This window comes from Myxocyprinus asiaticus, chromosome 49, assembly GCF_019703515.2.
Source record: "Myxocyprinus asiaticus isolate MX2 ecotype Aquarium Trade chromosome 49, UBuf_Myxa_2, whole genome shotgun sequence".
Classification (NCBI taxonomy): domain Eukaryota; kingdom Metazoa; phylum Chordata; class Actinopteri; order Cypriniformes; family Catostomidae; genus Myxocyprinus; species Myxocyprinus asiaticus.
This window is the reverse complement of record NC_059392.1, coordinates 12,816,385-12,843,848: the sequence shown is the minus strand read 5'-3', so window position 1 is coordinate 12,843,848 and position 27,464 is coordinate 12,816,385. Positions and strand designations below refer to the sequence as shown.

The 27,464-nt window shown below is 38.2% G+C and overlaps 1 protein-coding gene across 1 annotated transcript; it reads right to left on the bottom strand.

Annotated features, from left to right (window-relative positions):
- Positions 1–51: 51 nt before the first annotated feature.
- Positions 52–26,358, bottom strand: LOC127438428 (mesoderm induction early response protein 2-like). Its single transcript, XM_051694011.1, has 13 exons — positions 26,345–26,358; positions 20,681–20,853; positions 20,455–20,580; positions 15,814–15,934; positions 14,134–14,213; positions 13,761–13,830; positions 13,480–13,631; positions 11,839–11,920; positions 11,610–11,704; positions 9,986–10,116; positions 7,314–7,435; positions 6,896–7,016; positions 52–1,790 (listed from the first exon to the last, which is right to left on the bottom strand). The coding sequence occupies exons 2-12, from the start codon at positions 20,843–20,845 to the stop codon at positions 6,937–6,939; spliced, it is 1,224 nt and encodes a 407-aa protein (XP_051549971.1). The 5' UTR covers positions 20,846–20,853; positions 26,345–26,358; the 3' UTR covers positions 52–1,790; positions 6,896–6,936.
- Positions 26,359–27,464: the final 1,106 nt, after the last annotated feature.

Below are 27,464 nucleotides of genomic sequence, written 5' to 3'. Positions count from 1 at the left end.
CTATTTCTGTACAATATTAGGCTGTCGCTAAAACAGTAGACAGAATGCAGAATCTTTTTTATTATTATTAATATTTACAAAATATAATAACAGGGACAATAAATCAACAGGAGCATTAATAGATAAATTGCTAAAAAAAAAAAAAAAAAAAAAACATAAGGTCAAATGAGCCAAGACAGTGTTTGTCTCCTTTTCATATCTTCTGAACCTGAATATACACACACATATATATATATATATATATATATATATATATATATATATATATATATATATAAAAATACACACTGAAACTAGATGTATGCAAAGAGATGCGGATGATAACATAAGCAGTTATCTATCGTGAATAACAAAAGTCCTGGTTGGTGGCACTTTGAGCAAATGACAAGTCACAAATGAGGTACTACAGTGGATGTGATGGTCCCAGTCTCTCTGTAGTGAAGAATTCTGGGGAATAAGGTTGGCTGCAAAACCTGAGAAACTTAATACAGTGAATAAGCCACAGTAGAGTTTGACTTAAAAAGATAGTTCACCTAAAATTGAAAATGTTGTCATCATTTATTCACCCTCATGTTGTTCCAAACCCGTATGAAAGTCAGCCATGATGACTGAATCTAAATTTTTAGGTGAACTATCCCTTTAGGTGTTACTACACTGGCAAATCAGGATTATATTTGTTGGCAAAGCATTTGTGGAGCATATAATCTTAAACCATTCAAAAACCCTCTTCAACACTACATACTTATGAACTGACGGACCAGACCGAGAGGGAAATGATCAAAGCCCCTGAGGAACTCAAGATTGTATTGCACAAAAAGAACCTACAACAGAAAAGCCAGAATCCCACAAAGGGTCAATGAAATGAACAAATCCTGAAAGCAATGACAGTTACTGAAAGTCCACCATCAAACTTGAAGGGATTCAAAATCTCTCAACTTTCCAAATAAACTTTTGGGGGATAGTTCACCTAAAAATTAAAATATTGCCATAACTGATTCACCCTCATGCTGTTCCAAACTCATATGACTTACTTTCTTCTGGGAAAAACACAAAAGGTGCTGTTAGCCAGGATGTTAGCCTCAGTCATTATTCACTTTCATAGTATGGAAAAAGGATCCTATGAAAGAGAAGGGTGACTAAGGCAAAGATTCTGCCTTCATTTGTGTTCCAATGAAGAAAGAAAGTCATACAGGTTTGGAACGAAATCAGGGTGATTAAATAATGAGTGGTTGAAATATCCTGTTTAACAGAATGAATTTGATTTATTAAATTAAAAAACACTCTCATTGCATGTGGTAGAGTCATTTGTTTAGATCTGGAATGTTGTCCATTGTTGAGTCACTATGCGAGGGACTGAGAGTGTTGGATGGGCGTGGAGCAGATGGTGGAGGATGGGCAGAAGAGGCTGCTGATAACCCCAAAATCTGGGACGGCAATGGATGGGGTAACAGGGGACCGGACAGGTGAGGAAGGTAACGAAAAGTCAAGCTGAAGCCTTCTCGAGGCAACATACTTGGTAGGTACAACGTCACCAGGAAAAGAGCCCAGCTGCAGCTGATAAAGACCTGCTTCCGGGAGCCCTGAGTCTGGCTGGGAGGAAGGGATGGTGTGGTTACAGGACAGTGGGGAGAAGTAAAGCTGAGTGGACAGGGAGGCCAGGTCTGAACAATCTGTGACAGGAGTCTGGAGAGCTGGTGGGAGTGGTGAAAATTGGCTGAACATTTGCTCCCCCTGTGGGCTAGAGCAAGAATCTGCACATAGTTCCATCTCCCCAATGTCTCGCTTAGAACCTGGTTGTAAAATCAGGAAAAAGATTTATCAACAGAATGTGGTAAAGTATTCAAATGAAAACCACATGGTTTCTTATGCCCTCTGGAACAAAATAAACTTTGAAAATAACTTTTGCAATAAATTTATTCATTTTTTCTTTTATTCTAGAGCTGTTCATATTGTAGTCCAAAACCCAGATAATTAGCACTTTCAACCATCCCTGGGTTTGCCATTTCCAATGGGCTTTCAGAACAGTTTTCAATTTATGAATAAAAAAACAAGGTCGTAAACATTCCTTAAAAAGACTTTCACGTTTTGTTCTATCTACTGTAGAACATAAATGACTAGGGCTGTCAACCGATGATATGATGTTTTATAAATTGAATTCATCGCAATTAATACGATTTCATAAATCAGTACTGGCTAAAAAGGCCCCCGAATTCAATATATAATAATCAAAATTATTTTGAATATAATATATTCTAAATGTAATAACGCGGTCATCAGATAATAAGGTTCTATTTGTAAGCATTAGTCCACTACATTAATTAACATGAACTAACAATGAACAAGCATTTACAGCATTTATTAATCTTGGTTAATGTTAATATCTATTTATACTAATACATTTTTAAAATGAAAAGTTGTATATGTTTACATTAGTTAATGCACTGGAACTAACATGAACCAATAATAAACTTTGTATTTGTATATGAACTAACACAAAAAATTGTATTTTCATAAATTAACATTAACCAAGATCAAAACATTCTGTAATAAAATATTGTTCATTGTTAGTTCATGATACCTAATGCATTTATTAGTGTTAACAAATAGACATTTATTGTATAGTGTTACCTTTTAATAATTCTGATAATTCAAAAATATGACATTATTGTGACAGATGAGTTAAGCATTGATTAGGCAATACAAAAAGTGGCTTTAGAAGTCTATATATTGTTTGTCTTATTCCCATATCATTGAACATATGCCTACAGTCCACAGCAACCCATTTAGCAATTGAGTTTGTCAATCCGTCCCTGAGGTAGACATGCCACGTCCACAGTAATACGTTTTAGTTTGAAAACACATCTTTTTGTCTACGTTTTGGCCTTCCATCCACACTGAGATGGCATTTTCGACAGCAAAAAAACAGCTTTTTGAAAACGCTCTCCCAAGTGAACAAATTCGAAAATACTGTCTTTACGTTGCAGGGAAAGCGGAGATATCTGAAAATGATGATCTATTTGTTGTCATATGACCTAGTCATGTGATCCATTCAATCTAAAACAATCAAGACTGCAGTGTGGTCCACATTGCCTTTTCAAAAGTTGCTCGTCCATACTGAAACGTCTGAAAATGCATAAATACCCTTACTGCGCATGTGGAAAAAATGTAAGAACCGTGGTCCTGCATCATTTCTATGTACAGTCTGAAACGCAACTGTCCTCGTGTTCCACCGTCGGACAGCAATTCCGAGTAAACTTCCCGTCACCTTTTAAGGAATGCAATGTGAAGGTTGTACAAAGTAACATTTATTTTTAACAATGCTATCAAAGTGGATTGCAGGCACAACAATGCTGCTACAACATGGGCCGCTGTCTTGGGAGAGGGTTTTCGAGAAGTTAAGTTTTCGCTGGACAAAAACGCTGTCTCAGTGTGGACAGAAGGTATGCATTTTCTTTTTCTTTCTCCCCAATTTGGAATGCCCAATTCCCAATGTGCTCTAAGTCCTCGTGGTGGTGTAGTGACTCGTCTCAATCTGGGTTGCAGCAAACGAATCTCAGTTGCCTCCGTGTCTGACACCGTCAATACGCGCATCTTATCACGTGGCTTGTTGAGGGCGTTACCGGGGAGACATAGCACATGTGGAGGCTTCACACTATTCTCCGCGGCATCCAAGCACAACTCGCCACGCGCCCCACAGAGCGAGAACCACATTATAGCGACCACAAGGAGGTTACCCCATGTGACTCTACCCTCCCTAGAAACTGGCCAATTTGGTTGCTTGGGAGACCTGGCTGGAGTCACTCAGCACGCCCTGCATTTGAACTCGCGACTCCAGGGGTGGTAGTCAGCGTCAATACTCGCTGAGCTACCCAGGCCCCAAAATGTATGCATTTTCAAACTAAAACTTATAAGTGTGGACATGGCCATGGCTGTTTTTCTACAGGATGCAGTCTTGCAAGTTGTTTTTGTTTGTTTTTCTGTGTCTGTGCTATTTTTGTTTGTTTATGCCGGATGCTTTTTGGAGCATCACACTGTGGCTGCATTGGGTTTCATTGGTTTTCAGCATCTTTTAGGACACCGTGTCAAGCTAAATGTAGTTTGAAACTTTAAAAATGCATCTCAAGACCCCTACATTCTTGAGTACACCATCCAGCTGTTTTTTAAACAGATGTTGGTTTGTTACCTGTACATCTGAATTTTTTAAATATAATTGTACTAAATTAACGAGTTAAATTGACAGCCTTATTAATTATACACCTTAAACGTACATTTTGAAGACATTGTGATTTTTGCCAACAAGTTGTTAAATGATGACTTCAACTACTACAAGCATGTGAGTTTACAACTGTTGTAGTCCTTATGTATCAACATGTTAGCGACTTGCGTTTTAAAAGCACAGCTTCCAAAATCATGCTTAAAGGGGTCATGTCATGAGGAATCAAATTTTCCTTAATATTTTGACATATAAGAGGTCTTTCTACTATACAAACATACTGTAAATGTCAGAACTCAAAACTTAACCCCCAATGCCATAAAAGTATTTATTGAAACCAAGCTGCAAAAACGCCTCATTCTCTACTTCCACGACTACCCTACGTCACTAGGGGTACATTTAATCATGACCACCTTGGCCTGGCCACTGGTGCTTCAGTTCGTAAGCAGAGAGAGAGAAGGACAAACAGGCCTAGTGTGGCCTCACTATTCCTGAACACCAAAGGGGACCCATCTGGACTATTTTGAATTATTTTTGTAACAAAACATGTGCTACACAGACGTCTTTGACCGCTTCATACATCTCTTAGGCCACTTTTAAAAGACGCAGTGTCAAGTTACAACTCTGAAGAGGAGAAGCCATTCGGTTTCATTCAGCTTCTGCCTCTTGTTGTTTTGAGCACAACCGCACCTTGGACACTTTCTCGAGCTCATCTGCGCTATTATAATTGTTGGTGTATGTAAACTTGCACTGGGTGGACTTCTTTGACTGTTTTGATGCGTTCCCGGCTTCAGTGCACGATGATACTGGATATGTGCATCTTCATCGTGCTTTGGATTATGAATCCGAAGTTTTTCGCCTCACATCAGTGTGGATTGTATGTTTTTCTGGCTCATATCAGAGTGGATTGCTTGTGAACCAGTCATAATACGATTCAAGCTTTGCAAAGGAACTGTTATTGGAGGATGAGGCAGTTAAAAACACTATTGGACCCGATTGCAAAAGTGAGTAAACAGTTTCATTCATGAATATTTCAAATGTCATGACTGTTTAATAGTTTATGGTGCTGGAGTGTGATCAATTGTGCTTGAGATGAACAGTTTAATATATTCAGATGCAATGTGGTGGATGTGCATTATGTGTAAACCCTGAAATTTAGTTTTATAATGTTGTGGATCATTCTTTTCTGATTAAGTTTCAAATATGGCTGCACAATATTAGCTAATCAAAACAGTGGCCGTTTACACTGAAGTTTTAAGGAGGCGCTTAGGCCAAAACCGAACGTTTCAGACAGAAGGCCAGAGACAGGGTGGAAAATGATCATATATTACTAAATTAGGACTGTTTTAAAGCAATTTTATTTACTAACATTATCAGTGGACCTAAGGGAAGATAATTAAAAAAAAAAAAGAAGAGATCATTTCATGACCCCTTTAAGTTATTACTGTGCAATTTACGCTGTAGAACATAATGTCAATGTCTCATTAAGTTTAACCACAGAGCATTTTACTACTTAAAGATAGACCTACCGTAAGCTCCGAGGTTATTAATGTAATGGTATTTGCTTCTGCTAAAGCCATCAGTCCACAATATTTCAACAAAAAAAAATTAATATTGTGTTTAATAGCAGAATTTCTGGTGAGGAAATACTACCCATGATCCTGAGGGGGAAAATCCACCAATCAGAGAATCACAGCAAACAAATTGTGCAAAACGAGCTCTGCAACAGCTGCTAAGCTGTTAATGACGCACTGTTAATGACACAATTTAGTCAGCCTCCCAAAACTCTTAAACTAGGTATATATTTATTTGTATGTGAATATTTTGCAGTATACTTTAAATATACTGTTTATATACTTATAATCAACAACTTAAAATCAATGGTTTTATATTTCTTCATTGTTTTTAATTTATTGCAATCTTTCATGGGACTGTAGTACATTCCCTCATGAGAGATTTTAAGTACACAGTCCTTTGTCTTTTTGTCATCAAATCAAAGTAATGTGGTGATTTACCTCGGAGCTTGTTGATTTGATTCATGACTTGTTTGATTTTATGAAACCCCTATGGATAAAATGAATGAGAAAAACACTTCCAGAACCAAAACAGCTGAAAAAGTGGGCAGGCACTGTTGCACTCTACTCTAAAAACTCAATCACTAGGGGGGCCTGGGTAGCACAGCAAGTAAAGATGCTGACTACCACCCCTGGAGTCGCATCCAGGGCGTGCTGAGTGACTCCAGCCAGGTCTCCTAAGCAACCAAACTGGCCCGGTTGCTAGGGAGGGTAGAGTCACATGGGGTAACTTCCTTGTGGTCGCTATAATGTGTGGTTCTCGCTCTCTGTGGGGCGTGTGGTGAGTTGTGCGTGGATGCCGCGGAGAATAGCGTGAAGCCTCCACACGCGCTATGTCTCCCCGGTAACGCGCTCAACAAGCCACGTGATAAGATGCGTGGATTTACGGTCTCAGACACGGAGGCAACTGAGAATCGCCACCACGAGGACTTAGAGCGCATTGGGAATTGGGCATTCCAAATTGGGGAGAAAAAGGGGAGAAAAAAAAAAAATAAATAACTCAATCCCATTCCCTTGGCAAATTAGCCTTGCAGGTTGGCCTACAAATTGACGTCATGACTGAACGGCTCTTATTCTTGAGACTTTTATCTAAATCTCTGATTTTTACCTGTGTGCCTGTCAGTTTTAGGCTGTCAAAGCGCAGCAAGCTCAGGGCTTTAAGAGGAAGCGTGGCGTGCGTTTCCGTCGTGGACGACCCTGAAACTGAGCTGCACAATTCAGGTTCTCCTCTGGATCACGCAACCAAATGAAAGATCATGAAACATAAAAGAAATGGGACAAACACAATGGGATAAAAGCTGGCAGATGGAATAGAACAATGAAACAAACCATAATAAATCAAATGACCATTCAGACCAAAACAAAGAAAAATGCATTTGTGTAGGACATGAACAAATTAACATAAATTAAGAAGCTGTTGCAAAATACACAAACAAAAATTAAGAAACTTTGCCACCATGAATGGTTCCATGAAGCAAATGGAAAGGTGGCATATCCAAACTAGCATATCCAAAATCCAAACATACCTTGTTTATTCAGCTGCATGACTGGAGAAGGTAATGGAGTTTGTTGAATGGACGACCTACTAAGCAAACCTCGAGTGGCACCTTTCACCTCACCAATATCTCCATCTGGCTCAGCATCCTCTCTAAGATACAAATGGAAATCAATGAGGTGTCAACAGAGCTTTATCAAAGTAATGTAGAAACTTTTGTTTAACCTGAAAAATTACTTTCTTGAAGTTAAAAAAAGCATAGTCACAATTTGCAGCTTATTCTTTCCAACAACCACCCATTTAGGCAGGATGGGGCCATTTGACTGACATTTACTAAGAAAAACAAGAATTGATAAGCTTCTACTTTTACTTGCTCTTCAAAATGGTATCATCCATTTATTTGGACCAGTGGTTGGGTTTTGTTTTCTCTAAAGAGTCCATTGCCAAACAGGACAAGGTTGGAAACATGTACATTAAGGAGATACTGTGAAAACCACGGGTTGTCCGTAGAATTGTCCTTGCCCTAGTAAAAGGTGTTAAATCACAGGTCTACTTTCATATATGTTCCAGGTTCACTTTGGTTCTATAAAGCAGATGGCCATATTTTTATCATGATGAAAATAAACAGTGATGTAGCATCATTAGATGCCTCATCCATTTCTGGTATCAAGTCCCCTCTTTATTGAATTACTTGCATCCCTACTGTACATACAATGTGTCACTTCATGTTGTGTGATGTTTGAGCTTTTCCAAGTGTGACAGACACCAAGACAGTCGCAAGGAGAATCACACCAGTAAGCAGGAATTGCATTCTAAAAATATTTTTAATTTCATAGCAGAGGTGCAAAATGTGCAAATAGTGTTTAAAAGCAAATAAAAACCAAGGTTACTTTATAACAAAAACAGCTTAAAAGCCAGAACCATTTCTGGTACTAAAGCAGTACCTACTCCCCTCCCAGCAATAACATTGCCTGAGTTTTATTGTGCTCAAGCAGCGCCAGCAGCCTTATTTCATGTGCTCCAAACACAACCCAATCTGCCCACTAGTCTAGTGCCTCTAGTGGTGCCAAGCCTATATTTTTACATGATGTCACTATAGAATGGCATCCTCCCATCCCAAAATCTGGTATTCTCCTATCCCAAAATCAAATCTTTGGTATCTTCAAAATGCAAATACACCCTTATCCTTTTTAGTCAAGAAACAGAATCCAAGTTCTGTAAACCTCTTAATTTACAACCTTAATTTATCATTTCATTGGCTCGGTTTCCACCTGCTATTAAAGGAATATTCAATACAAGTTAAGCTTATTCAACAGCATTTGTGGCATAATATTGATTACCACAAAAAATTATTCTGACTTGCCCCTTTTTCTTTAAAAAAAGGCAAAAATCGCGTGCTGAGTGATCCCAGCCAGGTCTCCTAAGCTTCCAAATTGGCCCGGTTGCTAGGGAGGGTAGAGTCACATGGGGTAACCTCCTCGTGGTCGCTATAATGTGGTTCTCGCTCTCGGTGGGGTGCGTGGTGAGTTGTGTGTGGATGCCAGCGGAGAATAGCGTGAAGCCTCCACACACGCTATGTCTCTGTGGTAACGCGCTCAACAAGCCACGTGATAAGATGCGCGGATTGACGGTCGGAGGCAACTGAGATTTGTGCTCCGCCACCCGGACTGAGGCGAGTCACAACGCCACCGCGAGGACTTAGCGCGCATTGGGGATTAGGCATACCAAATTGGGGAAAAAAGGGGGAGAAAATCCCCCCCCTCAAAAAAGGGTTACAGTATGGCACTTACAATGGAAGTGAATGGGGCAAATTCGTAAACGTTAAAATACTCACTGTTTCAAAAGTATAGCCACAAGACATAAACAATATGCGTGTTAACATGATTTTAGTGTGATAAAATTGCTTACTAATCTTTTCTGTGTAATGTTATAGCCAATTATACAACTTCATTGCCATGACGATGTAATGTCAACAAACTCTAACACGACTGTAAAAATTATGATTTAAACAACTTTACAGCTCAAATAAAATACAAGTTTTAACAGAAGAATTAATGTAAGTGCTTTTATAAAATTGTAAACTTCACGTCTACTTTCAAACCCTCCAAAAATTGGCCCCATTCACTTCCACTGTAAGTGCCTCACTGTAACCTCGAGTTTTTGATTTAAAAAAAAAAATTATGCCACAAATGTTGTCGATTGAGCTTAAATTGTATTGAACCCAGAATATTCCTTTAAAAAGCGTTTTAGGCGATCAATTTGAAACGGGACAATGCTAAAGATAGGTGTAAACGGTCCAAAATGTTTTGAAAAATGTCCACTTCAACCACCTTTGGAGGTGTTCGAATGTGGTTAAAACGCATGTGACCAAAATATACTCTAAACATCATGTTTGTGCTTAAATTAAATACAAGTATAATTGGGAGAAATTTTTGTTCTCTTACTTTTTTGTGCTTTATTAACATGCAGTAATGTTGTGATGAAATCTGAGACCCTCCCCTCAATATTCGAACACAAGTGGTCAAAAGAGAGGCATATTATGACCAGGTGTAAACAGTGATGTGTCTTGCTTGTCCACTTGTGATCAGATCACCCAAAACGCATCTTAATACCAGGTTTAAACAGGGTAGTTATTACTTTCTCAATCTTTATTGAGTCCTTACAGTAAAAAAACAAAACCAAAAAAACACTAGATTTACTCACATGTTTCCAGATGGCAAATTGCACTTTTTCCGCCCCAGCCTGGTGGCCTGCTGTGTGAAATACTCATGCTGTTCAGATTTCTTCCACATGTAGTAGTACTCTACACACTCACCCACTGAGCGCGTGCGGACCTGAGAAAGGACAAATACAAGCCACACTTGAGTCTCAAATAGGAGGTCAAAAAATTAGGAGCAACATTTGTTAAATGCTATATGTTAGATGTGGGAATAAGCAAGGACTTGGTGATATAGTATTATTTTGATTTCTGGATCACAAGGGATGGGAAACTATTCTGGTTCCGATTCCTCAACAATTCCAATGATTCTTTTAGTATTTCTGAGGAAGAAATATTTGAAAAAAAGATTCTTGTATTTACTGCCCTCAGCAGTCTGTTGCCAAATGATAAGGGCTTGGTATTCCTGAAGCACTATCTAGAAAGTTACTCTAATGTAAGTTGTACTTAATCTTTTACGGCACATTTCCCAAAAGCATTGTTATCTACAGTAAGTAGCACATAAAACCATTCGTAAATTAAGTAATTTACGTGTAACTTAAACGTATCTTTCTTGCATCTTTCAGTCTATCAGAGACAACGGGACTTTAAATGAACGTATTTTGATCATTGGAAATCTATTTTCCGTGGGTAAAAAAAAGTGGGGTGAAAAAAACGCATTTAAAACAACGTGAAAGGCCTAAATTTGAAAAGATGATGCAGTATACTGTAACTTTATGTTAGCATTTTTGATAAGTGCAACTAATGGCAATAGAGAAATTATATGTTCTTATTAATCATACTGATTTCAAAAGAAGACATACGTAACCCTGCAATAGTTTAAAAATAAATATGCCTAAATAAATAATTAAAATATTGTTAAAAAAAGGAGTTAAGCTCTTCGCACTTAAGTTCTACGATCTTCATGCTGCTTTGGGAAACTGCCATTACTTGTGTTATTTATGCCATTAGATGCGGCATAAATGCAATCCAAAAATTGGTCCCAACTAAGTATTAAATAAAAATACTAAACAAAAAAATATTTGGTAGCCTAAGTTAATTCAGTAAGATTTTCAACTGATTCAAAAGACTTTTACATTAAAAAGAACCAGCACATTTGACTCATTTGTTCAGGAATCAGACTACACTGGTTGCGCTGTATGTTTTGCATTGTTTCATTGAACAGCAGTGCAGGAAACACAGTCAGTACGGTGTTCAATTCGCATTGGTGGAAGAATGCATTTTTGAGAACCATTAACAAAACCAAACATCACGAAATTCATTCAGTTTTCTAAAAAAACGGAACCGGCTCTGAATAAGAACCAGTTCTCGGTTCTCAACCACATAGATCACGAAATGATAATATTGCATTTCTTTAAGTGTATAGTTATTTACACACTTGTTTCTCATTCATCTGCACTGAACGGGGCATTGCACAATTATATTTTTTGCCCGTTCTGAGTTCGATAATTGAGTGTTCGTTGACATATTGCTACAGAACTTTTAATCACTTCACAAAATGGTGGATCTCTTTTCCCAAAAAATATTACTGTGAAAAATGTAACCAAAAGTAAACATTTTACCTTATTTTGAGAAAATCTGTGCTGATTCAGGATCAGAATGGTCACTCACCTTGTTGGCCTGTATAAGGTGAAAGTTCTTCCCATGGACACGGTAACCATGCTCAAAGTTTCGACACTCCTCCTGGCTCCAGGCACAAAGCTCTTCTGGAACATTAAAAAAAATACATACACATATTACACAAACTGGGAGATGGATGCATATTTTTATGCCTGCCTCCTAAAGAAGATTAGAAAAAGTAAAGTAGAGAGACAATACACAAAAATTACCAAGGCCTTACCATTGAAAACTTTCACATTGAAGCGATATCTTCTAAGTGCCTCTTCTGCATTGAAGTTGCATTTCACCAGTTCATAAAGAGCCTGTAAAAGACAAAGAGGGAATTAATGAATAAATGTGATCAATTAAGATGAAAACATGAACCACAGAAGACCATAAAAACAAGTGTAATTTCATAATAAAGTCTTTGAAAAACCATCTGACATGTTTTATTTGCACATGACTGTCTTCTGATACCTGTTATCTATGAAGTCCCACAAGGCTCTGTTCTAGGACCATTAACATTTGAGGAGTTGCAGCTTGTAAAACACATCCTAAACTGTAAATTGTCATACAAATTATGAAAAATGTTTGAGATTTGTAAGGTAAAGTGTGCAGTTTCTGTGCCACCAGCATCACTAAATGGAATTGCAAACATTAAAGCAAGTGTAAGCCACTTCCGGCTCACGCAGAAAGTAATATACACAGATGAGCCAAAACATTATGACCACCAACCTAATATGCTGTTGGTCCTCCACGTGCCGCCAACGCAGTGCCAACCCGCTGAGACATCCTGTGGTACCTGGCACCAAAACATTAACAGCAGATCCTTCAAATCCTGTAAGTTGCGAGGTGGAGCTGCCGTGGATTGGACTTGTTGGTCTGGCACATCCCACAGATGCTCAATTGGATTGAGATCTAGGAAATTTGGATGCCAGGGCAACACCTTGAACTCTTCAACATGTTCCTCAAACCATTCCTGAACAATGTGTGCAGTGTGGCTGGGCACATTATTCTGCTGAAAGAGGCCATTGCCACCAGGGAATACCATTGCCGTGAAGGGGTGTACATGGTCTGCAACAATATTTAGGTAGGTGGCACGTGTCAAATTGACGTCTTCATGAATGGCCGGACCCAGGGTTTCCAAGCAGAACATTGCCCAGAACATCACACTCCCTCCACCGGCTTGTCGTCTTCCCACTGTACATCCTGTTCCCCAGGTAAACTGCTGTCCACGTGATGTAAAAGAAAACGGGACTCATCAGACCAGGCGACCTTCCACTGCTCCAAGGTCCAGTTCTGATGCTCGCATGCTCATTTTAGGCCCTTTTGACGGTGGACGGGTCATCATGGGCACACTGACCGGTCTGTGGCTACGCAGTCCCATCCGCAGCAGGGTGCGATGCACTGTGTTTTGTAACATATTCCTCCCGTAACCATCATTAAAATTATCTGTGACTTTCTGTACGGGATAGCCTTCGTTGCCCTCGCTCATCGATGAGCCTTAGTTGCCCAACACCCTATCGCCGGTTTGTGGTTTGTCCCTCCTCGGACCACTGTCGGTAGGTACTCACCACTGCTGACCGGGAGCACCCCACAAGGCTTGCTGTTTCAGAGATGCTCTGACCCAGTCTTCTGGCCATAACAATTTTGTCCTTGTCAAAGTCACTCAGGTCTTTACTTCTGCCCATTTCTCCTGAATTCAAAACAATGACTACAAGAACTGATTGTTCACACCATCTAATCTACCCAGACCTTGACATGTGGCCTTGTTAGCAGATCAACGTTGTTCTCTTCACCTGTGAGTGGTCATAATGTTTTGGCTCATCGGTTTATGTTAGTGCTGAAAGCACAGTCCTAAATGTGTAATGTTTAGCCTAACCTGCTCATTATCTTTGACTGTGTCTCCTGTGGTCAAAGTGTTTATAGCTCCATTTTCACTCCCTCTTCTCTGGACCTCAAGCAAAAATTCCTCCACAGCTGGAATGGACAGCACACCGGGGGTCCACAACAACTGGTCCTCATTCTCATAGGCTGTAGATAACAGTAAGAGAACAGGTTTGGGTCGCAGGGGACTTAGTAGTTCGGTTATGCAAAACAGATCAGCAAAACCACAAAAGACTGCAGCCAGTGTAAATGATGTCAACATGAGAATACACTCACCTCTTTCATTAAAAGTGTTTGAGGAGAGAGAAGGAATTGTAGCCTGATATTGAGAGCCCACCATGATGTCCTGATAACCAAAACATGGCATAAAAGCATTTTTAACTATCTATTTTCATGAATCTGTCATTAATCAATCACATAAGAAAATGTATAGTTCTGGCCTTGGATGCTGATTGATCTCTTTTATGCTGTGCCTTTCTCCACACTATATTCTGTAGCACAGGCTCTCATACCTTTGCTTAATTAGAGAAGCATTATTTTTCAATTACATCATAAATTTCTTTCTTTTTTTGTACTGGAGTGTGTGTGGTTTACCACACTCTTTTTTCCTTTAAATTATTGGCAGCTCATTACATGACTCATGTTTTACCTTGCGTCCATCGCTGGAGGGGATCGAGGTGCTTTCTGAGTCGTCTTCTGATGAGCTGACTGAAGTGTCTTTGTCATCACCTGAGAGCCAGGCCAAGCATTTTGGACAAACATACAAGAATATACAACTTGAAAACAAAATACAAAACACAATCTTTTATTGTGGTGACCGTGAAATTACTAATAATTCACTAATAATTGCGATTAAGCTCCAGATAAAACCACAAATATAACTGGTTGTTTCTTCAACTTCTGACACTTTTAGCACTCTGGATGTCTAGACAGTAAAGTACCATTAAAACATTTGTAACACTTGCTCTAGTTTATTTAATTTGTCTACTAACAATGTCCAACAGTGTAGGTACATGCATCACAGGAGATTTTTGTCTTTTTTTTTTTTTTTCTGTAAATCATGAAAATTCCCACCACAGTGTAATTTCCAGCACATCTCAAATTCTGTATTGTGTTTAAAAGAAATCTGTGGTGGAAATGACGCTGATAGAAATGACATTTTTAACGTATAAAATGGTCAACTCCTTTGTTTTGCTAAGACTAATTTCATAGCATTTTATAACAGTTTATGTATCCTAAATATACAAATAAATATTTTCACATTTTTTGTGTAATTTGGCAAAATTAAGGCTTGATTGGAAATGAGGACAAATAAAATTATTCTGCACACAATTGATTTTTATTTGTTTTCTTAGAATATTACTTGTCTAATTTTTCATCACAAGCATGCTCTTCAGTGACACTTTTATCAACTTGGTTAACGAGTACACTAACTTTTGAAGAAAGAATTATTAGGGGCAAAATAGTTTTGTTTGGTCAAAATAAACCATAACTGTGGTTCAGTCATAATTTTTGATAAATTGATAAAAATCATTTTCATACAATGAATATTAAAATAGCTTATGTTTATTTCACTCTGTTTAGATTATTAAAGTTTTAAACATTCAATAATTTGTATTGGATTTTCATAGTTTCATACTGAACGTCTGGGTCGGGCACAAAGCTAAAACAGTAAAATCTACAAATAAAAAGGCATTTGAAAAGTACCAAAAATAAATTATGAAGGTCTGGTAAAAAGTTTCCAGGTCATTTTAATGACCTTCATATAACAAAAAGGAAAAAGTTGAAATCTGTTCATTAAAAAAATCCCTGGGACATGAAAGTGAAACCCAACTCTGAATTTAAAGCACTTAGTGCACACTGGCACCAAATCCAATTTTAAGTATTTCCAACGCAAGTTCGTTTTTGTAGTTTGATCAGCAAAAAAAAAAAAAGAAAGAAAGAAAGAAAGAAAGAAAGACACTCCTATGTGGTTTAAAATTATATTAAGATTTTTGGAGTTAGTCTGAACTGTCAGATCAGAATTCAAGTAACTTTACTATTTCACTATTTACTACGTTCACTATTTAGGACACTACACAGGTAATATTATATGTCATTAATATAACACTGCCTGAACAAAAGGATTCAATTAACCGTGTAGACAGTCAATCCTAAAGATCAGATTAGAATCTATTTGGAATTGTGTGCTGTGTAAACGAAGTCTTAATTGCTTAAAATATATCAATTAACCATGAAGCAAAAAAAAAAAAGAAGGCAACCAGCACTGACGTTTACAAGAATATCCACATGAGAGCACAATAATTGTAATTTGTGTGTGATGTCATACCTCGTAAGTGACATTGTAAGAGGTCAGATGTGTGAGACGTGACAGACAGTGCGATGTCATCAGCAGAGGAACGGTTGCTTTTATCCACCTCATCTGAGAAGAGGTCTTTGCCTATCTGAACCTACAAAAGACTTCGATTTCATTACCCAATGGAGACTCTGAAGTACATATAGAATTAGTGACTTGCTTCTACTGAGAGCTCTTAAAAACAAAGGCTAAAAAGAACATCTATGATGCAAGAATTTCCATAGATATTTTAAAGTGCAAACTGAGTCTGTATGTGTTTAGTCATTCTGAAATTTAAGGGATTTCAAGGGGGCAAAGGAAAGCTGTTTCAAATGCAGAGGTTGGGAATAGTACCAGAAACACATGATGTTGTTCCAACTGTTTTTCATTTTTCTGAAATGTGTTTCTAAAATGATGTTTAGTTTCTTTGTAAGAGACTTTTCTTCATGTCATGTCTAATTTAGTTCTTAGAATAAAGTGTATTTACTTTCATGCAACTTTCCTTATAACATTCATTCTAAAGTGGTTAATTTCTTAATCCAAGCGTGGTCTACACTGATTTTTTTTTTTCTTTTTTTTCTTTTTTCGATTAAGTAAAATAGCATGAAAGATTAAGTACTTTCTACATTGAATAGGTTAAAGTGTGAACTTGAAAATATTAAGTAAATTCTACATTGGTACTTAAATTCAAAATGTAAAAATTAATGCTTTAGCTTTTAAGTAAATATTATTTATGATGGTTTGTTATCTTTACAATGCGTGATCTTGTATCAATCTCAAAGTAAACCATGTCATATGTATTTGCTAATCTGAGTAAATTTCACAGGTAAATAAAATAAGAATATTTAATTTTACTTTTCGAAGATGGTGTTCCTAGCATGCACCGGGCTTGAATAATTAGTGAGGTTGCATGGTTTCACTGTTTGCACCAATTTTATTGTTGATTTTGTTGTTACATTTGGTAACTTCTTGTTTTGTGAAGTCTGAAGTTCATTTTCTTTTCTCCCCAATTTGGAATGCTCAATTCCCAATGTGCTTTAGGTCATTGTGGTGGCATAGTGACTCGCCTCAATCCGGGTGGCGGAGGACGAATCTCAGTTGCCTCCATGTCTGAGACCGTCAATCCACGCATCTTATCACATGGCTTGTCGAGTGCGTTACCGCGGAGGCATCGCACGTGTGGAGGCTTCACGCTATTCTCCACAGCATCCACGCACAACTAACCACACGGCCCACCGAGAGCGACAACCACATTATAGCGACCACGAGGAGGTTACCCCATGTGACTCAACCCTCCCTAGCAACCGGGCCAATTTGGTTGCTTAGGAGACCTGGCTGAAGTCATTCAGCACGCCCTGGATTCGAACTCACGACTCCAAGGGTGGTAGTCAGCGTCTTTACTCGCTGAGCTACCCAGGGCCCCTGAAGTTAATTTTCTTCTCAAAATGAGCTGTTCATGATAAAAAAAATAAATGATATGTTGTTACAGTCATCGTATTTTGCACATCAAGTGTTGATGTCTGCGTGCGCAGTCCTGAATGTTGTTTCTATTACCAGTAATGCAAGGTGATATTGTCCAATAGGCTACATAGCATGCATTAAGCTTTCCCGTGGATGACTTCTGTATATTATGTGGTTCATTATTAAACTTATGTTTATAAGGAAAGTGTGAAATGTTCCAATAAAATGTTCATTTAAATTTTACTAAATGTATTTCAGATTTGTAAGAGGTATTGTATTAACTGATATGTTTAAAGGAGCCATGACATGAGGAATCAAATTTTCGTTGATCTTTTGACATATAAGGGGTCACTGCACTATAAAAAAACATACTGTAAGTTTCAAAACTGAAAACTCCATCTTTTTTTTTTTCTCAATGCCTTGTGGTCGCGTAGTGATTCGCCTCAGTCCGGGTGGCGGAGGAGGAATCCCAGTTGCCTCCGCGTCTGAGACCGTCAACCCACGCATCTTATCACATGGCTTGTTGAGCGAGAGACATAGCGCATGTGGAGGCTTCATGCCATCCACCGCGGCATCCACGCTCAACTCATCACGTGCCCCACCGAGAATTAACCACATTATAGTGACCACGAGGAGTTTACCCCATGTGACTCTACCCTCCCTAGCAACCGGGCCAATTTGGTTGCTTAGGAGACCTGGCTGGAGTCACTCAGCATGCCCTGGGATTCGAACTAGCGAGCTAGCGAACTCCAGGGGTGGTAGCCAGCGTATTTTACCACTGGGCTACCCAGGCCCCCTAAAAAGTCCCTGAAAAATGGCTCATTTGGAATTTGTGGAACTTGTGATGTCACAAGGACCAAATACATCTGCATATGACTGCCTCTTCAGCAAGACCTCAACACCTATTTTTCTTCATTGCACCCTTGGCCCCACCCACTGGCACTCAGTCAGTCACACAGGTGAAGAGGAGAGAGATGGGCCCATCATGGGAGATTCATCCAAAGTAGACTTATACAGGAAACCTTCATGTGCCTTTCTGGATTTAAATGTTTTTCTATATAAACGTGCCCAGCTTCGACTGTTATCATGCCTCTTGCACCGCTTTTAAAAGACGCAATGTCAAGTTATAACTCAAAAAAGGAGACCCTCATTCTGTTTCATGTTGCTGTTTTCTGTCTTGCTGTTGTGCTGTTTTAAAGGCGTCCTGGGCCGTTTTTGCACCCATCTGTGCTATTTTTAATTGTTGGTCTTTTGTAAACATGGACTAGATGGACGTCTTTGATCGTACTGATGCGTTTCCGCACAACACCGGTGATGTGCGCCGCGTTTTAAGAGCGGTACAAGCACAACTTCTGCTGCTGCCACTGACTGGTAGAAATGCATGCAGCCCTGTGTAAACAAACAGGGAAAATGTGAGATGTCGCTCTGGTGAAGACCAGCGTCTCTGCTTTGGCCTGTTGAAGCACCCAACATCATCGTGAATTGTATTACGCTTGTGTATTCAGAACATTTCAGCATGGATTGTGTGTGTTTTCAGCTCATGTCAGCGTGTATTGCTTGTGAACCAGTCACAATCTGATTCAAGCTTTACAAAGGGACTGTTGAAAAGATGGGGCAGTTAAATTGGACTATTGGACAAAAAAACATAAGTAAACAATTACATTCACAAATGTTTGAAATGTCAAGACTGTTTGATAGGTTATGCTGTGCTTGAGTGAACAGTTTGATACATTCAGATGAAATGTGTTGGGTGTACGTTATGTTTTAACCCTGAAATGTGGTTTGATTATGTTGTGTGTAGTTTGTTCATTTTCTTCGGATTGTGTTTCAAGAATGGCTGTATTAGAAGGACTGCACATGGTTATCCAGTCACAACAGTGGGTGTTTTCACTGAAGTCTTACAGGGCCAGACAGCTTAAAACTGAGCATTTCAGACAGAGGGCCAGAGGCAGAGTGGAAAATTATTATATATGAGTAAATTATGACTGTTTAGGTGCAAAAAAAAAAACTTTACTAACATTATAAGTGGACCTCAGGGAAGATAATACAATTATTTGAAAAAAAAAAAAAAAAAGAGTATGTCATGACCCCTTTAAGTTAAATTAACTCACTTTAATCAATATTATGTAATGAAGTTAAATAGTTTTACCTTAATTTTATACCATTAAAATGTACTTTGTAAATTTACAAAAATGTGTAAATAAGTAAATCTTACTAGTCATTTTTTTCAGTGTACAATGAAAAAAATTATGTGTTGATGTTAATACAGAAGAAAGGATTAAGTACTTTCTACATTGAATAAGTTAGTTTAAATATGAACTTGAAAATATTAAGTAAATTCTACATTCAAACAAGTAAAAATTAATGCTCTAGCTTGTAAGTAAATATTATTAATGACTGTTTGTTATTTTTACACTGTGTCATCATGCATCAATCCTAAAGTGGAAAATCTTGTCATATTTATAAGCTAATTTGAGAAAAATGTTACTGGTAAGTAAGATATATAAATGTTACTTAACTTTTCAAAGCTGGTGTTCCCAGGATGCACTGGGCTTGAATATAAATGAGCTTGCATGGTTTCACTGTTTGCTAGTTTATTTACACATTTTATATACTTATTTTGTTGTTTGGTTTGGTAACTTCCTGATTTGTGCAGTCTGTAGTTTTGTACACAAAATTACCCATTCATGATCATAAAATTATCTGTTGATTGTTACCATCACCTGTGTGCATAGCTCTGGATCTTGTTTCTATTGCCCGTTATGCAAGGTGATGTTGTCTAACAGACTACAGAACATGCATTAAACTGCCCTGTGGGAGACTTCCATATGTCCATATGGTACATGATTAAACGTGTTTTAGGAAAGTTTAACAGATGACATTTACTAATAATATATGAATTTCAATTTTATTTAAAGTTTACTTAAGTACCATGTATATTACATTTGTAAGTAATATTTACTGTATTTACTAAAATGTTTCAGTAAAATGTATTCACTATTATAATCAATATTATGTCATGAAGTTAAGTAAATAAAACTTCATGACATAATTACTTATACCATTAAAATTTACTTAGAGAAACTGTGTGCAAAAACTTGCTAAATAAAAATTAGGTCAATCTTACTAGTCATTTTTTTCAGTGTATTTTTTATTATAAATAAGGTGAGTCACCTCATCTAGTGTTGTTTCAGGCAGACTGGCTGCCAGCTCATTAGGCTCCCGTTGTTGCTGCAGGACAGGATCAGGCATCTTGTACCCATAAAGTGCCAGCAGTTGCTCAACTGATATCTCACCACCCTGTGAACAGGTCATCAAAACACCTCTTTATTATAAATGGAAAACTTATACAGACACAACATTTTGACCCATCAAGTCTTCATAATGAGGCAACACTCACTGTGTGGGACTGGGTTGCCATCTTTGCCGGCTGCCTCCGCAGGGACACAAGGCTCCTGTCCTGCTGCTCTAGGAACGTGGTTGGCCGGGGAAAGGCCTCCAGTGGCGCTGCATAGCCCTGGTGGAAAATGTCTACACGACTGTGGCGTTGGCCCTTGGAGCCCATTCGAACACCTACATGGAAGACGATGAGAATCGGGAATTCTCAATTGGAATTTGCAATCAAAATAGATAGTAATGTCTGATGACATTCAAGAATGAAATCAAACAGTGGCATTTGATATGCTTCTTAAAAAATTTAATTACATTGATTAAATCACTTGAGTTTGGATGTAGTGGTGACAAATAGTGGTAAAGTGGACAGGTGACTATTTTGCAGCCGATATTTTGCAATTGGTTTACAATCATGTGTTTGTAAATTGATTTTCTCAGTACATTTTGAGTAAATACTGTGTAACATACGTGTTCATTCCATTTCAACAATTTTGTGTATATCTCATTTGCTGTCTTTAAATTGTATTATGTATCTGTGCATTATATCGCCAAACCTGCTCTCTAGATACTTCCCAGTTTTGGACTATTCTGACATTTTGCTGGACATTTTAGTTGGAGGCGCAGCTGTGTTGTTGAAGCGCGCTATGAGATGTAAGCGAGGGAAGTGAGCCGGCTCGCTGGTCAAGCTTCGTCAGCGCGGCTTTCGAACAGCGCTGCCGAGTATTCATCTAGCGAATCTACGCTCTCTTCCTAACAAAACAAACGGACTACATCTCCTCACCCGTACAAATAAGGACTTTTCAAGGATGCTTACAGCTACCTTGTGCTTCACAGAAACCTGGCTGAGTGAAGCCATTCTGGACAACGCGTTACATCTGCCCGGGATTTCAGCTGTTCAGAGTAGTTTTTATTGCAGAGTTAACAGGGAAAACAAAAGGTGGTGGAACATGCTTTTACATCAATGAAAGTTGGTGTACAGATGTAACAATGTTAAAGAAGATGTGCTGTCCTAATTTGGAAGAGCTCTTTATGAACTGTAAGCCTTTCTACTCACCGCGGGTGTTTTCCTCGTTTATTCTGGTGAGTGTTTATATTTCTCCACAAGCGTGTGTGAGCGCAGCGCTGCAACAGCTAGCTGATCAGATCACAGACACAGAACAAAAATACCCAGACTCACTTATTATTATTCTCTGCAATTTTAACAAAGCCAATCTCACCCGTGAACTGCCAAAATATAGACAGCACATTACGTGCCCCACCAGAGACAGAAATATACTGGATCACTGCTACACAACATTAAAGGATGCATATCGCTCTGTCCCTAGAGCAGCTTTGGGACTCTCTGATCACTGTCTGGTTCATCTTTTTCCGACCTACAGGCAGAAACTTAAATCAGCTAAACCTGTAGTAAAAACTGTAAAAAGATGGACAAATGAAGCAGAGATGGAACTACAAGCCTGCTTTGACTGCACTGATTGGAGTGTTTCTGTGGATGAGCTCACAAATACTGTAACATCATATATCAGTTTCTGTGAGGATATGTGCATTCCTACTAGGACTTATTTAATGTTCAACAATGGCAAACCATGGTTTACAGCAAAACTCAGGCAGCTTCATTAGGCCAAAGAGGATGCTTACCGAAGTGGGTTTAAAATCTTGTACAATCAGGCCAGAAACATGCTGTGAAAAGAGATTAGTGTGGCTAAAAAAAGCTACTCTGAGAAGCTGAAAAACAAGTTTTCAGCTAACGACCCTGCATCAGTGTGGAGAGGCCTGAAAGACATTACTAACTACAAGACACCATCCCCCAACACCACAGGGAATCAACAACTGGCTGAAGACCTGAATGTGTTTTACTGTAGATTTGAAAAGCCCAGTCTCACACCCCACACCCGCTCTGACCTTCACTTCACATAAACATCAACACCTCCTGCAACCACCCTCATCCCCACTCCTGCTACTCAACCTGCACTTAAGATCTGTGAAGAGGATGTGTGCAGGTCTTCCGGAAACAAAAGACAAGGAAAGCACAGGGCCCAGATGACGTTTCACCCACTTGTATAAAATCATGTGCTGACCAGCTGGCCCCCATCTTCACACAGATCTTCAACAGATTACTGGAGCAGTGTGAAATTCCCTGCTGCTTCAAATGCTCCACCATCATCCCTGTCCCAAAGAAACCCAAAATCACAGGACTTAATGACTACAGACCCATCGCTCTGACGTCCCTGATATAGTTCTACTCAGCAGTCACTGAGTCTGTCCTCTGCACTTCTATAAGTCTGGTTTGGTTCAGCTATGTAACTGGACATCAGAAGACTACAAAGGACAGTTCGGACTGCTGAGCAGATTACTGGTTGCCCCCTGCCCTTCCTTCAAGAACTGTACACTTCCAGAGTGAGGAAAAGGGCTGGAAAAATCACTCTGGACCCCACTCACCCAGCCCACTACCTTTTTGAACTGTTGACTTCTGGCTGACATTACAGAGCACTGAGCACAAGTGCCGTCAGGCACAAGAACAGTTTTTTCCCTCAGGCTATCCATCTCATAACAGTTAAAACTGCCCCATTGAGCAATAATTATGTGAAATACACAGCTTAGTCTATTTATATTTATCCAACACATCCTACCTCTTCTGCCATTACATTCCCTTGCACTATCTGTATGTAACAGATTTGTATTTGTACAAACGGAGAACAACCAGAGAACATTTCTCCAAAAAGTAAGATCTTTGTCCCCATGTGCACTTGCAAACTGTAGTCTGGCTTTTTATGGTGGTTTTGGAGCAGTGGCTTCTTCCTTGCTGTTGATATAGAATTAGTTTTACTGTGGATATAGATACTTGTCTACCTGTTTCCTCCAGCATCTTCACAAGGTTCTTGGCTGTTGTTCTGGGATTGATTTGCACTTTTCGCACCAAACTACGTTCATCTCTAGGAGACAAAATACGTCTCCTTCCTAAAGGGTATGTTGGCTGCGTGGTCCCATTGTGTTTATGCTTGCATACTATTCTTTGTACAGATGAACATGGTACCTTCAAGCATTTGGAAATTGCTCCCAAGGACAAACCAGACTTGTGGAGGTCCATAATTTGTTTTCTGAGGTCTTGGCTGATTTCTTTAGATTTTTCCATGATGTCAAGTAAAGAGGCACTGAGTTTGAAGGTAGGCCTTAAAATACATCCACAGGTACACATTCAATTCAGTACACCTCCAATCAGAAGATAATTGGCTAACTGTCTAAAGGCTTGACATCATTTCTGAAATTTTCCAAGATGCTTAAAGGCACAGTTAACTTAGTGTATGTAAACTTCTGACCCACTGGAATTGTGATATAGTCAATTAAAAGTGTAACAGTCTGTCTGTAAACAATTGTTTGAATATTTACTCATGTCATTCACAAAGTAGATGTCCTAAATGACTTGCCAAAACTATAGTTTGCTAATATTATTCCTCTGTGTTCCTCTGAAAATTAAGTTTTTTATAATTGAAGCGAGGGCATGCAAAGAAAAAAGCGACTATATAGAAACGTTCCTTGTCAGCACATAAATCGTGTCTCCAACTTCATATTGTGAATAATAATAATAATAATATAGGCTATAAAAAGCTTAATTTGGTAAATATTAAATATAGAGCATTGTAACGGAGCCAAATCTAAGTCATTCTTTTAAAAATAAGAGTCCCTGGTGTGTTTCAGTCTTAGTGTTAAAAGTCCCACATTATGCACCCAATAAAAAAAAAAATTTCTGATTATTATTGGGATTTTGGTTGAAAAATGGTACTAAATCTGGGATTTTATTCATTTTAGACTCTGGCCTCTATGTCTGTGCCGACTTAGAATATGTTGTAACATTTTTAAAATTATCGGCTATTTAATCGGTTATCGGCTTTTTCCACTACATAAGTTATCGGTATCGGCAAAATCCACTAATGGTCGACCTCTAACCATTACAATTAGAAATGTTTATCTACATATCTCTTATTTCACTTATACAACAAGTCTGACTTATAATGACTTATATTTAACATATTTAATAGAATTCACCCCGTTCACCATATGAAACATATCTAAATCTGGTCTAAATGCCAGTCAAGATTATTTAAACACAACAAACATGCATAAGGTTTCTTTTTTCTTTGTCATAACTGCTAAAACACATCTACATAGGACTTTATAGAGCTTTACTGAAGTTTGCAGTTGAAACCAATGTTACCTTGTACATTTCTGTATGGGGTGTTATGCTGAAAGTTACTAGAATTATGACAATACCAATAATATGAAATATGTTCTAGTAACATCTAGACATGTTCTCTTTCACTCATAACAAGGGTCTCTTGGAAAAAAATGACTTCATAACAAATGTTGAGCATAACATACCACGTTCACTATCTTAAACATTTCTAAATCTGGTATAAAAGGCACTCAAGATTATGTAAACACCACAAACGTGTATTTCTACTTATTTATAACAGTTTGTATAGGACTATACAGAGCTTTACTTAAGTTTGCAGGTGAAACTAAGCTTACCAGTTTGTATGGAGTAATCTATGAAAGTTACTAGATTTATAGCAATACTATTACTAGGAAAGGTCTAGATATGCTTTCTCTAGATGTTTCACTTCTTCATAACTGTTGAAATGCTATAATAACACATATAAATCTTCTCTTTTATCTCTTTTGACTTAAAAAAAATGGCTTTATAACATATTTTTGAGTGTAATCCACCATGTTCACCATAATAAACATTTCTAATTGTGGTCTAAAATGCAATCAAGAGCATTTAAGCATGCATAAAGTTTATTTTTTACTTCTTTATATCAGTTAAAACGCATCTGTATAGTACTATTCTGAGCTTTACTGAAGTTTGCAGTTAAAACTGTTTACCATGGTACATTATTGTTATACCATTACTAGGAAACTTGTTCTAGATATGCTTTCTCTAGATGTTCCACTTCTTCATAACTGTTAAAATTATATAACAACACCTATAAATCTTATATTTTACTTATCTTGGAAAAACGACTTTTTAATATATTTTTGAGCTTGAAAAACCATGTGCTCCGCGTTTAACATCCTTAGTCTGTTCTCAAAGGCAATTAAAAGTATTTAAACATGCACAAAGTTTTTTCTTACAGTTAGAACGCATCTGTGTAGGACGTTACTTAAGTTTATATTGAATAAAGCCGCAGCGTTTACTCGCACAGGGCGCTTTCCTGCAAGTCGGTGCTGAACATTTGCACAGTGACTCTGAAGCGATGCGAGAAGGAAACAGTTTTAGGGAAGTCGAGGAGGCAATGACAGTCTCTCAAGTATTTAGTCACTTTTGAAACTTTAGACCTGCCACCCGTCCCGCTCCGAGTACACCTGGGACGCAGTTCAGCACCACCGTTCACGCCGGTCCCCTATTGTTTCGTGTGGCGCACGAGCTGGCGAATTAAACGCAACGCTCGTGAACGCGTCTAGAAAGATAGCGCGAGGTGAGAAGCGCACCCATTTTTAACTTCCTCCTTATTAAGGACCGTTCATCTTTGCCGTTTTCTGTGTCGGTCTATAAGACGGCGGGGGTCTTAAGGTGCCCGTTAACACGCGACTCGCAGTTAAAGTGTTACGGAACGGTCGGATAATTTAATCGTTGTGTTGTTCTTCCCCTCGAGCCCCGCAGCTTACTTACCTCCGCCATTCCGATTCTGCGCAAGCGGAGGAATGCCCGGATGTTGTGTAGGACGATTCGAACTCCTACTGAACTTACATTCTAATAAACTAACATTGATAATAGTGACTAAACCATGTAATATCGGCTAGTCAAGTAAACATGTAGGTTTTACATGTGCAATGTATATATCTGTACTAAATAGAAATTGTAAATTTAATTAGGTCGGGTTTAAAAGTATTTTCATAACTGATGAAAATGTTACAAAGTCTCCTGATAATCAAACCAGGTGCCCATTGTTTATAATTATACTTTCTATATATTATTATACAAATTTATATTTGCCATTGAATATTTAAACTCCCTTTATTATGCATTAGGATGTAACCAAATATTCAAAAATGGTTCTGTGGAACAAAAAAGGAGACATTTTACAGAATGGCAATCTCAGTCACCATCCACTTTCATTCTTTGGAAAAAGATACAATGAAATGCAATTGTGAATGATGCTAACATTCTGCCGAACATCTTCTCTTTCACTCATATAACAAAGGATTAAAAGAAAAAAAAATTTAATTAAAAAATGTAATATTTCTGAGCATAATTCACCACTGAAAAAAAAAAAAAAGAAAAAAAAAAAGGATTTTGTGGTGAAATAAATATAGCAGAAAAGATGAAGTACTTTCTACACTGAATAACTTAGTTTGAACTTGAAAATATTAAGTCAATTCTACATTTATACTTAATTCAAACATGTAAAAATGTATGATTGTTTGTTATCTTCACAATGTGTCAACAGTGTTAAAGAAGAAAACCTTGTCACATTTATTTGCTAATTTGAGTAAATTTTACAGGTAAATTAAATTAGTAAATTTTACTTAACTTTTGAAGCTGGTGTTCCCAGTATGTAGCAGGCTTGAATAATTAATGAGCTTGCATAGTTTCACTGCTTGCCAGTTGATTTAAACAGTCGATTTTCCAGGGGTGGTGGCGGGAGGTGTGGCGCATAAGCTTTTGCTTTACACTGATAATATTTTATTATTTGTCTCCGAACCCACTAGATCTATGCCTTGCCTCCACAGAATTATTAATACCTTTTCCAGGAGAGTCACGTGGCACCATGCAGGGGTCGGACGTGTGA